Genomic DNA, 13,676 nt, shown 5'->3' on the forward strand with positions numbered 1-13,676 from the left:
AAGCTAACAAATGCTTTTAATTCTTTCAACTCCTTCCCTGACTTTGCATACTGCATTTTTGTCCTGAAGACAAAATGCATAGAAAAGGAATCAACATTTATATTCTCCTCTTCTGTGCCAGAACTCTGTTCACTCTTCAACATACATCCCATTATCCAACAAGCCTGTAAAGTAAGTATTATGACTGCATTTCCTAGAATAAGCAAAGTATGGCTCAGAGAGGTTAAATGGCTTTATGGCAGAGCACAGGTTGGAATCAGAGCCGATGAAGCCTATCCACTTTTCCAGGTGTGGCTACAGAGGAATTAAGTGAAATGAAAACAGCTTTAACATTTATTATTTAAGACACACTCTAACTTGCCATTTTATTTTGATGGCACAATATAAAAGCTAAGCATAACAAGCTAAAGCATTGCTTGCACTTCTTTTTTTTTTGCGGTACGCGGGCCTCTCACTGTTGTGGCCTCTCCCGTTGCAGAGCACAGGCTCTGGACGCACAGGCTCAGCAGCCATGGCTTACGGGCCCAGCCGCTCCGCGGCATGTGGGATCTTCCCGCACCGGGGCACGAACCCGCGTCCCCTGCATCGGCAGGCGGACTCTCAACCACTGCGCCACCAGGGAAGCCCCTGCTTACACTTCTGTAACATATCTTTTCAAGATTTTACTTTTGCTAATGTAAAATTAGACATTGCCTCTGCAGTAAACAATGTGCCTTCTTCGACACCTGCAATAAAATTTCTTAAGTTCTTTACTCTTGATATTACTATAAGGGTATTTTTGAGAGCCAAATCAAAAGAACACTACAGTGCAAATGTTATGGATCACTTTCATAATTAAAAATTAAAATCATAATAAAAAAATTCTGAATAGTTAACACATGTGGTTCACACTAAAAAATTGATTATGTGCATATTTATATATAATTACACACAATTCTATAGGAGTATGCAGTGAAGTTGCCTTTTTACTTGTCCCTAAGCCACCAATTCCTCATACACACCAATGTTTTTAGCTTTTTGTTTAGCCTTTTAGTTACTTTGTGAACACACTAGTAAATACATATATTAACTTGTAATTTCCCCCACTCCTTTTTCAAACAACCACTTTAATATATTTAAGGTAAGACAAAACAATGAGTTTTTGGTAAATAAAATTTAATACAACCATAGTCAAGTAATAATGGTTAAAAGACATTTTTTATTAGATACAACTTTTTAAAAATTAAAGACAACTATGCACAAAGTATATTTAAACAAGACATATAAGTATTAGTGTGCTGCAACTAAATTGAAAACAAAGAAATACAAAGCTTTTTTTTTTTTTTCCCCACTGTGAAGACTCTGGAGCATCTGAAAGCAAAAGACACTTGGCTGCCACAAGTCTGTACAAGCTGTAAAGCACATTATGTTTTTGTTCAACTCTATAATCGTGTTGTCTTAGATAGCTCCAGAAACTCTCAACATGATTTAAATTAAGAAACCATGGGGAGGGGTGTTGGAGAAAGAAAGACTAAGAACTTTTTCAGGAAAGATAAATGAAAGAGCCTGTAGAAGAAAAAACAAAAGAAACAAAACAGTACATAAGAATGAAACAAAAATAAGTAGATTTACTTTTTTGACTTTAGATGCAGATATTGCAAATGATGTTTACAAGGGTTTAATCAACGTAAGATAGATGTTTTTCTTAATATCTTAAAAAGCACCTTGGCATCAAACACAAAAAGTCCCCCAATATAATAAAACTCCAAACACCCAACAACCTTTCTTAACATTTTCTTTCAAGCAACCACAAGGCTGGTGCTCATTAAAAAATTCAAGAAGGGAAATTTACTCTATAGGAAACAAGTATGAAACTTATCTAAGGTAAGCTTTATTTAGATTGAAAGAAAAGTTGAAATAGCACTAGAGAACTTAAGGCATATAAACAAATTCAGATGCAGTTATTTTGAAAACATTAAAACAAATTCTTTTCTTTGGGACAATACATAAAATAAGTTATAACTACTGGTATTCAAAACATTTTTTAATGATGATCTTTAGCACTACAAAAATTTAAAATCTAAGGCAATCACACAAATGTAAAACATTCATAAAAAACATTTTAAAAAAGTTTGAAGTATGTTGAAACTGTCTCTGGAATTATCAGTTCACACTCCTGGCTCAAGTGGTTTCTGATGACTAGCATTAGATGTGACAGTAAGTATAGCTAGCTAGTCAAACCTACTGCCTTAAAAGGCCAACCAAATTGCCCCATTCTGGTTTCTTGGTATGGTGAATTTATTTAACTAAAAGGAATAATGGGGTGAGGTGATATAAACCTGGTTTTCAATATAATGCACAAGAAATTCTAAGAAAGGCCAAAATTATGCTGAGGTTAACTGGTGTCTTGAGTTTAGGAAAATAAAGGCAGTCCACAGGAAGCCTTTAAGAGACGTTATCTTATCACTTGGCACCACATAAAGAACAATCTCTTCTCTTTGAAAATACAGTCTGGAGTAGAAGATGTCTTTTCCACATATAAATCTCAAGAAACAAAAGGCACACACTGATGATTCAACCCTCTCTTTTCATGTATGGGTTCTCACAGCATTTCTTTTTTAAAAATCTATTGCCATATCCACACAACAGGAAAAAAAAATACACCTGGTTTGTACACTGACAAAAGTAGTATAATTGAACCTTTGTATTTTCCTGAGTTTCATTTCAAAAGGGTATGACAGTAGAGATACATAAACAATTCATATTCACTAAGAGAAAATGTATCAGTCCACAAAACATTTTCATCTTTCTAAATATAAAAAAATGAATGTTTAACCACCGCCATGTGTGAAGCCCCTTTACCAAACTGAATTTACTCTAGAATCATGAACTGCAAGTTACTTAGATATGGCACTTTAAACACTCCAATTAGGCAAAAATGACAAGTTAATACCCTCCCTGAGTATTTACATCATTTTTTTGTTAACACCTGGTTTAAATGGAGTAAATACCTATATTTCAGTCATCTAGGGGAAAAAAAAAGGTTACTGAAGATACAATAGGCTACCATTTCATACCTGTGCAGTAAAGTCAGTGGGAAGATTAGAGTAGAAAAGGAAGAAGGCCTTTTTGTTGTAAAAATTAGACCACTTTATAGCTCACTCACATATAGGAACACATGAAAGATGATTAAAGTTCATGGAGAAAAAAACTGTACATTTCTGTTGACCCACAAAAAATACTTTTGAATTCCTTCCCCACTGAGGTATATCAATGGCTAGGTTTAGCAAACTTGTATCTCCCGTCAATTTGTTTCCTGATCTTGTAAAACTGTATGCATTATATAGATTCTGACTGTATATGAGTCATCATACTAATATTCATCATGTACTTTCATATGTAACAAAGTATTCTAGAAATGCCCAAATTAAAAAAATATACTTCTGGAATTGAATTTAAAAAGGTCAACTAATTTTTACTTTATGTGCCTTTTTCTGATCAGAAACTGATAAAATTCTTGATGTCTGTCTGTATGTGTGTAGATGAGCATACCATCTATCTACATATATACACACATGTATTGACTATATACATACACACTAACCCAAAGGCTTATACGAGCATCACCCACCAAAAGAAAATCTGTCAACTATGTGATGACAGCATGAATATAATCTGATACCGTTTTGGTTGATAAATCCCTTTTGATATACTAATTATACCCTAAAATTCCTTATTACTTTATCAATGCTAACATCATTATTTATCAAAAATCAGTAAAGGAAAATAAATAATTTAAGAAAATTAAAGTATCAGTTGGGTAACTTTAAAAATTGTTACTTTAATTTCATAGGATTCAAACTAAGTTCTTGGTGGCCTACTTAATTTATGTAGTTTTAAATTATGTAGAGAAAAAAATTAAACAATATTGGCATGAGGTCCATGTTTAAACAAATTCTGTTTTATAGGATTTCAAATTTACTACAATAGACACCTGAACATTAAAAATAAATGTATAACAAAATACAAGTAAATAGTTAATACTTTTATAATAGACAAAAGTACTAAAATACAGGTTATGTTGAGAAAGTCTTCTTTGTGTGAAGTGTCTATTTATGGATGGGCATGATCTTACAAATACACATGAAAATAACAAGTATCATTTGTATAATTCTCAGCATTTACAAAACACTTTTCTCATATACCACAAAGAATTTCTGAACTACATAGGTTCCATTATCTACAAAAGGTATGATGCAGAAGTAGAAGTTTACTCTAAAATTAAAACAAGTATCCCAATTGTATCTACTATTGTCTTTCAACTAAGATGGTAGAAAACTGGTTTCTGAATTGCTCTGATAATTATCACAGAAAGGTATACATCATTTCAAATTATGATCTGAAAAATTAAAATTCCTTAAAGATTTGTTAAGTGTTTTAGAGTTTTCCTCAGAATTCAGATTCCAGCTAGGCATTAAAAGTTGACTCTGTATAGGTTTATTTGAAATCTTTGCATCATTCTAAAATGAGAAAGAAAGAGTAGTTTATCAATGTTAGGTTTTTGATTACTACCTTGGTTCTAACAGAAATCTGGTGACACTATAATCACATATTTGCATCATTTCTCCTATGGCAAATATATAATTATGATGTGAGACAACAATAGTGCCTGGGGAAGTCGAAATACAGCAGGCTACCTGAACATCCCTAAAATGTTTTAAATTATATCTGTCCACCCAGGAATATCAATAATCACGTACGCTATAGTTCCTGCCATACCATTTGCCTTAGAAAAAGTTTTACACTCTTCTCTGAAAACCAGTAAGCTTTATAAACTGGAGTTGAAACAGCTAGACAAAGGCAATTTGATGTAGAGAAGCTTGAGAATATTGATCACTATTTTACACAATGGGTACCAAATGAAAGATTTATCTTAGAATACTGCAACTACTGCTGTTAGTTTCTTCAAATAGCTAATTTTAAAAGAAATATGGACCCACTGAGACAGGTGGTCCCTGCTTTATCCTTTAAGGGCAGCTTAACAGTAGAGACTCCCAGGGTTTTTAGCTGTTCACAAGAAAGTAGGATAACCAGGAAGAGGTCCTCACCCAAAGCACCATAGTAATGAGGTCAAACCCTACTGGGCTACGGAGAAAATCTGTCCCTGTTTTTCACAAGATAATATTGCAAAGTGGATTTCAACTCTTCTGCCATGTTCAAGAAAAGGCGCATCCCTTAGAGGATTTAGAGATGATATATAAATACTTCTGAGAGCCACAGTGGGTCATTTTCCCTTCAATGGTCTTAGATGATTTTTTCTTAGGAACTAACATGTAATTTTAATCTCCATTTTAAGGGCACTTGCTTTTGTATCTCCTCCCCCCAAAATACCTTTAATATAAGAAAATAATTCTAAGAATGAAGTCATAATAATTCAGTATTTTATGATACTCAGATTGTCATCATTACATTTTTATCAATTACAGAAAAAAACCCACAATAAAATTAATCAACTTGGATGTATTTTTTAGTGACAAAGATTTTTAAAAGTGGTTTTTCTACCTTAGAATGATTCTAAGTATTCTAAGCATTATATGAGTCAAACTAAATGAAAACTTGCCATGCAATTAAATATATATATGTATGTGTGTATATACACACACACACACACACACACACACATATATGTGACAAAGTAAGGAATATACAGTCTTGCAGATAAACATACATAAATGAAGAAACCATCACAAATTCCTAAAAGGTATGCAGGCAGACATTATTTCCTACTCCACATAGGTTTCTTACAAATACTCACAAAGGTACACTCTCAAAGCCCAAGCAAAGACCACTATTACCTTCAACAACAACAAATTTTTTTTTCCCAAGTACAGAAAAGGCTTTATTACAGTTTGAAAGATTGACATTTTGGGGAGAAAGGCACGACAATTATTATTTTTACTTTTCTGTGCATATTGCAAAAAGGAGATATGTCAAGTTCCCACTCTGGAGTTTTTAAAACCTCTCATCTTGGATTGCTGTGGCTTCTTGGGTGAGGTATCCTGGTTTTAGAGCTTAAAGCATTTCTCATTGTATCTATGAATAGTCACACATCCATGATAGGACACTGGCCTGGGCATTGCAGCTACCCCTGTGATGATACTTGTTGCAGGATCATAACAGAGAATAGTGTCTGTGGCTTCTCCATTTTCCCGTCTTCCACCCAGGATATATATTTTACCATTACATACAGACATACCACAGTTTTCCTGTTCAACCAAATTAAAAAAAAAAATTAACTGTTGACAGTAAGGGATTTGGTAGCAAACTGAAAAGTAAAATAAGACATGCTTTAACAAGTCAAAAAAGGAGACATGAAATAATAAGCTCCCTTTTGCCCAACTCCTGCTCTATGTGTGAATACTAGGTAAATTTGCATGGGTGAAGGGAGTGTTAAGATAGAATATATGTCACTAATTGGGGTCAAGATATGGGAGGTGAAGTGGGGGTGGTGGACTGAGAGAAGGGTTTTAGTTAATGGTAGTTGAATGAAAACATCCTTGAAGACTTGCTTCTCCTATTACAGGAAGGTCCTTTATTATAGAAAGTGGCTATTACATGATCAAAGGGTAGGAACATTATTCATTATAGGGGATTACCCACAAGTTGAAAGAATGAATGAGAGTTATAACCAAATTAAAGAAGCACTGTTATTAGGGGCCTTGGATGGGGCACAGAAACTCCCCAGTTAACATTTTATAGTTAACTTTCCATGCAATGAGACTCTTAGCTAAATTTTACTCTTCTCTGTCAGTAATACAATTACTATATAAAACAAATACTCTTGCAAGGATAAGAGTGATTCTTCAAAGAAAGAAATTATACTAAAATTGTCTCACTATTGCATGAATCTGGTTATGCTGCAGGTCAATTATTCTTCCATTTAAATTTCACTTTAATTCAGAAAGTTATTGTATATTATTATCCTGTTTCCACATAATCAGCCATGAGATGGGTTCTACCAGTGAGCACAATAAACATTTTTACTTGATCAGATTTGCTATACATAAATTTCACTCTTGTAGAAAAAATTAAATCTTGGTGGATTTCTATAATAGAGGATAGTATCTTTGGGTCTAGAAGAATTAGTGAGTATTTTAAAATGTCTACATTAGAGTTTATATACACCCATATTGACTTGGGGCCCATTATCATCAATGAATGACAAACTTTTATGTAGAATACCACCCATGGATTGTACCAATTATGTACCAGACTATAACATTTTCCATCTAAAGCACAATGAGCTCTTTCTATAAATTCTGAAAGTTCTGAACACAATAAAAGACAACATCCTTAGTTTGCAGGTACAAGCTGGCTTGCACTATTGAACTTTACAGTCACTTTGATGATGATTCTTAAACTATATAATTATAGGATCTATCTTGTTATTAACATCATTTCATAAATAGTGCTCAGAATTAAATGAAGCAAGCAACCTTCAGAACAGATATTCATTCATATCAGGAAATTACTTGCATAGTAGTTTATTTCACTCTATGAAAGTCTCAAGAGTAATGGCAGCTAGTAAGAAAAATAATTCATCAATACATGAAGTTTTAATGTTATTTTTCATGACTTAAATGAAACACAATCTTAATATTGTAAAATATACCCCTCTCCTTAATTATTATTTTTTATAATGCTTAATGCTTAAATGTTAAAATGCCAACAATAAAGAAAAAGAATCAGATTTCTTTTCAATTATTATTCTAAACTTTAACGACATTTTAAATACCTAGTCCGCTGAAGAAGGGTAAAAAAAAAATCTTCATCAGTAAAAAAAAAAAAAAAGTTCCTGATGAAAGTTAAAAAGTAAAATATGTTTAAAATAGCAAGTTGTGGAATTTAGGAATTATGCAAAGTCAAAAGGCATGGAAATGGCGAGGTAAAAACAGAGAAAAAGGCTGGGTCCATTAGGACTGGGAAAAAAAAGCTCATTTTTTCAGTTCTTTTTTTGTCATTCAACATTCTAAGCATTTAAAAACACCACAACCTTTGACTCAAATAGCTGTCTACCATGAAATTACGGTTGATTTATCGTTTTTCATTTGATTAGTATTAAAAGGGTAGGCAGGACTTCCCTGGTGGCGCAGTGGTTAAGAATCCGCCTGTCACTGCAGGGGATATGGGTTCAAGCCCTGGTCCGGGAGGATCCCACATGCCGGGGAGCAACTAAGCCCGTGCGCCACAACTACTGAGTCTGTGCTCTAGAGCCTGTGAGCCACAACTACTGAGCTCACATGCCACAACTACTGAAGCCCGCGTGCCTAGAGCCAATGCTCTGCAACAGGAGAAGCCACCATGATGAGAAGCCCGCACACTGCAACGAAGGCTGGCCCCTGCTCTCCACAACTAGAGAAAGCCCAAGCACAGCAGTGAAGACCCAATGCAGCCAAAAAAAAATTAAAAAAAAAAAAAAATTTACCGAGCACCAATCAATCAATGCAAGATACATGAGATGAGTTAGAAAACACAGTATCCTTAAGAAGACTGAATTCCAGTATAGAAATGAACATTTATAACTATAAGGAAATTTATCACTTGCATTATAGAGGTGTTAAGTGTAGTGACAGATCAGAAAAACAAGAGATTAATTCTGAACAGGGCAACCTCAGTTTGTTGTAACTGTGAAGTGGTACTTGAAAGATGAGTAGAATTACAAATAGAGAAGGTAGAAAAGGCATTAAAGGCTAAGAGGACAACATGAATCAAGGCAAGAACACATACCATCTGGATAGCAAATGCAAGCAACAGATACTTAATGTAATTTGGGTAAAGGTGAAGAAAGTGAAGCTGAAAAGGCAAGAAGAGGTCAGACAACAGGAGACCTAGAATGAGGTGGGAAAACTTTTAGATTTTATTCAGTACATTTCCAGAGAAGAGACATAATTAGATTTGCTGAAAAATAACTGGTGGTAAAATGGGTTAGAAAAGCAAGACATTAGAGAAAGGAACACTACTTAGAAAATACTGTTTTAGTTTAGGTAAGAACTGATGAGAACCTGAACAAAAGCAAGAACCACAGGAATGGAAAAGAATAGGAGAAACTCTCGAGGACACAGAGCTGATATGATGGATTGATTCAATTTAAGAGAAATCAAGAAAAATTTTAAAAATTAAGTTTCTAGGTGTGAAATAATAGAAAATACATATCAGCCTCTGCCCCCAGTTCCTGACACAGAGCTCCGAAATCCCTTGCAATTTCCTGGTTGATGGGAGTGTCTTTTGTTCTAAGGAGGGACTGCTGCTGGGCTCCTAGATGGGGGTTGGTCACCAGAGAAACCAAGCCATAATTAGAAGCTTGTAAGTTTCACCCCACCCTCCCTTTTCTGGAGAGGGGAGCAGGGCTGGAAACTGAATTATAACTGATCATGTCTACATGATAAAGTCTCCATAAAAATCCCAAAAGTATAGGATTTGGAGAGCTTCTAGGTTGGTAAATGCATCTATGTCCCAGGAGGGTGGTGCACCTCAAATCCATGAGGACAGAAGGTTCTCTGCTTAGGACCCTTCCAGACCTGACCTTAGGTACTTCTTTATCTGGCTGTTCATCTATGTCCTTTGTAATATACTTTATCATATAACAAACCTGTAAACATAAATAAGTAAGTGTTTTCCTGAGCATAATTACTGAACCCAAGGGGGGGGGCTGTGGAAACCTTGATTTATAGCTGATTTGTCAGAAGTACTGGTGAAAACCTGAGACTTGAGACTGGCATGTGAAGTGGTGGCAGTCTTGCAGGACTGAGTCCTTAACCTGTGGAACCTGAAGCAAATTTCAGGTCATGTCAGAACTGAATTGAATTGTAAGACACCAGCTGAAGACAGAGATCGGTTGGTGTGGGAATAAACCCACGTATCTGGTGTCAGAAGTGCTGTCAGGGAGAAACAGAGTTTTTCCATTCACTAGGTTGTTTGGAAACAGAAGAAGTAAACTTGGGGAAGAAGGTGAATTCTGTTTTAAAGTCTTGGAATGCCACAGAAAACATCAAATAGGCAGTTGGAAATGTGAGTCTGGAGCACAGCAGAGAGGCTTTAATGGAGAGTAAGATTTGAAGTCATCAGTACTGAGCAGTACATGTGATCACTCAGGAATGGAGTATAAACTGGAAAAAGGGCAGGGAAAAGAGGCTCAAGGAATACCCATATTTAAGGGTTGGGTAGAAAAAAACAAGAGAACATGAATGAGACTCAGGAGATTATTAATGACCTTTGGGAGTACAATCTCTCTAGAGTGGTACAGGTAGAGCCAGATTTCCAGCATCAGAGCCATCAAGCATTTTGATGGTGGAAGGAAAGAGGGTAGAGCCATGAAACAAAAGGCCAAGGGAAGGCCTTTATGGGGCAGGGGTAAAGGCCATATAAGGGTACAAGTGCAGTGTGGATGAAAGAGACCCAAGTATAGCCATTTTCTTCATAGCAAAAACAACAAATTACCTAGTTTCTAACTGCAGAAGGAAAGAAACCAGTTTGAGAGAATTTCTTCTCTTTTGAAAATGTGCTAGAGAGAGGGATAAGAACTGGAGTAGGAGTCTCAAAAAGGTTAAGGGGAAAAAAACCCAACAGCCCAAGAGCAATACCTACTTTACCATGGGATGGTAAAAAGTAAGTTATTTCAGGGAAGGAAGTCCAAAAGGGAAGGGATACCTGTATGTGTATGGCTGATTCATTCTGTTGTGCAGTGGAGGCTAACACAGCATTGTAAACCAATCATACTCCAATAAAAATTAATTAAAAAATTAAAAACAAAAGTAAGTTATTTCAATAAATTCCTTGGAAGGAGTTCAAAACAAGAATACCATATGCTTTATGTGGAGTTTAAACAATTTTTGAGGGACTTCCCTGGTGGCTCAGTGGTTAAGAAACCGTCTGCCAATGCAGGGGACATGAGTTTGAGCCCTGGTCCATGAAGATCGCACGTGACGCAGAGCAACTAAGCCCGTGCGCCACAACTACTGAGCCTGCACTCTGGAGCCTGCGTGCCACGACTACTAAAGCCTGCGCGCCTAGAGCCCGCGCTCCACAACAGGAGAAGCCACCGCAATGAGAAGCCCGCGCACTGCAGCGAAGATTAGCCCCCGCTCTCCACGCTAGAGAAAGCCCGTGGGCAGCAACGAAGACCCGACGCAGACAAAAATAAATAAATTTATTTATTAAAAAAAAAAAATTTTTTTTTTTTGGAAATAATCCAAGCATACATGAAACACATAAATAGTAAAGTTACTGTATATTCATACTGGTCCTGTACTTGGTCTCTCCTACATTGATTATTCTTTTGGACTGTTTTATGTTATTACCTGTCGGCTGAATGTATTCTGTACATGCATCCAGTAATCTTCAACGGGATCATAACAGTATATTGCCTTGGTCAGTCCACCAGCAACATATATCAGGTTGTTTAAGGATACGGCTGTTATACACCTCTTGGCAATTGGGATAGCTGCACGAAGTAGCCAAGAATTGGTTTCTGGATCATAAGATTGAACCTAATAATATATAGAAGTACTTAATTAAAATTTCTCAACAAAAATGCAAATTTACATAATAAATAGTCTGCCAATATACAGAAACATGATTAAAAATAAAATCCCATTAATTCACAGAATTAAGGGAGGTTGGCTTGAGAGTAAAATATCTGAATTATGAAATTCTCAAAAGAAATACAAATTTATTACTATCAAGTAGAATAGAGTAAGAAACACAGACCGTTTCCAAGATGAATGGCTAGCAGGTTTGCTTTTTTTTTTTTCCATTAAAAATAAGTCTTCAAAAAAAATAAAATAACAGTCTTATAAATTCTGTTATATAGGATAAGTATGCCTCAATTTGAATATAATTTCTTCACATGTTTAGGGAGTCCTTTCTTCAGAAGAACACCAGCGAACCTCAATTCAGGATACTTTGAATTATCACAAATTCTGAATTAATGAATTCTAAATATGTAACATTTGACATTATATTAAAATTTAATTTAGAAAAAGAATTTATTGATTGACAAAGTTCAGTAAACTATTGTTAAATGAATTAGGCATTACACTCTTGTTTGCAGAATAAACGGGGTATTTTCTGAGATGTCAGGATGGCACATGTTCTTTCGTCTCACGAATTCAATGAACTGCAGCAGCTTTGAGCCATCCTATATTTACATTAGAGAGGTTTTCTTTTCTTTGTTCTAAGAATATTTTCAAAGTATGCAGAAAATGACCCAGTTGGAAGCAGTACAGTATCTTACCCTTTGCTAATTCACTTCCCAATTGTTTTATGTGAATAATTTTTTGATTTTGTAAACTATACCAGTAAAAAGTTTTAAAATGGTTTATAGTATAACGCTGAGATCAGTTTCATCTCAAAAAAACTGGATCACACTTTTAACAGAAAATTGTTGGATATGTTATGATCTCACTTTAGTAACTTGAAACTCAATGTTTTCCTCCCTAAGTATAAAGTACCAGACAATTTTTAAAAGCCCCCTCACTCTAAGGGACCAAACTACCTACTTGATAGGCCTTCCATATTTCTCTTCTTGTGTATATCATTGGTAATTTCTATTTTAAAAAAAAAAGAGAGAGAGCATGGCTTACCTTATCAGAACAAGTATTATCATCAGGTCCTCCACCAATCACAAACAATTTGCCTATACAGCTAGTCACGGCAGGAGAACTCACTGCTTCCTTAAGGGGGGCAACTTCAGTCCATCGATTTGAAAAGGAATCATAACATTCTACACTGCTAAGTCTGTTTTGCCCATCATAGCCTCCAACAACATATACCTATATGTAAAATACATGGAGAAATCTTAATTATCAAAAGTTTGAATTTTTAACTAGTTGGCTAAAGAATTAAGGGATGGGGGCTTCCCTGGTGGCACAGTAGTTGAGAGTCCACCTGCCGATGCAGGGGACACGGGTTCGTGACCCGGTCCGGGAGGATCCCACATGCCGCGGAGCGGCTGGGCCCGTGAGTCATGGCCGCTGGGCCTGCGCGTCCGGAGCCTGTGCTCCGCAACGGGAGAGGCCGCAGCAGTGAGAGGTCTGTGTACCGCAAAAAAAAAAAAAAAAAAAGAAAGAATTAAGGGATCTCTCCCCTTTAAAAAGCCCTTGGTAACTGTAATTGCAATATATTTAGCTCAGTTTCTGGACCTTTAAAAAAAATTATCATTCTCTCACCACCACCAAGGAGCCTTTTTAGACATTTTTTTCATAGTAGCCCCCTCCAGTGAAATTTTTAATACCACAGATATATTGTATATCTGTTTATATATTGTATCTGTGCTTTATACACAAAACAGTATGATTTTTTTTCACCCGCCCAAGAACCAATCTTCATCCCGTTAGGAGCAATATTGCTTGCACTGAGAATTACAGGATTTAGCACAAATGCTCATACTCATGGATGGTGAAAATACTTGAATATTATAAAGTAATAAAAGCTATGAAACTAAAGTATTAAGTAAGGATTACTAGACTGTGAGATCTTTGAAGGCAGGGCCTATCTTGTTCTTTAATTTAGTCCCTGCAGTACCTAGAAAAGTACCTGATACATTATGAACTCTAGAATGTGTATTTCAAAGGGCTTCCATGTACATTTTCTTTTCACAAATATGAGGAAGGTAGGGCAGATGAACTAATCAACAAGCC

The 13,676-nt window shown here is 35.6% G+C and overlaps 1 protein-coding gene across 4 annotated transcripts in view; it reads right to left on the bottom strand.

The window, feature by feature from the left end:
* Nucleotides 1-1,178: 1,178 nt before the first annotated feature.
* KLHL24 (kelch like family member 24) overlaps nt 1,179-13,676 on the bottom strand; it is a 39,202-nt gene continuing 26,704 nt past the window's right edge. For all 4 annotated transcript variants that reach the window (XM_022571114.2, XM_089910775.1, XM_089910776.1 and 1 more), the window contains 3 exons: nt 12,621-12,809; nt 11,337-11,525; nt 1,179-6,245 (listed from right to left, as the gene is read on the bottom strand). In XM_022571114.2, the coding sequence (XP_022426822.1) occupies nt 6,045-6,245; nt 11,337-11,525; nt 12,621-12,809 (579 nt within the window). In that variant the 3' untranslated portion in view covers nt 1,179-6,044. The remainder of the gene's footprint in view (nt 6,246-11,336; nt 11,526-12,620; nt 12,810-13,676) is intronic.

Source organism: Delphinapterus leucas, chromosome 4 (genome assembly GCF_059928025.1).
Source record: "Delphinapterus leucas isolate spDelLeu-1000000601 "Yukka" chromosome 4, BTC_Dleu_Yukka2, whole genome shotgun sequence".
NCBI lineage: Eukaryota > Metazoa > Chordata > Mammalia > Artiodactyla > Monodontidae > Delphinapterus > Delphinapterus leucas.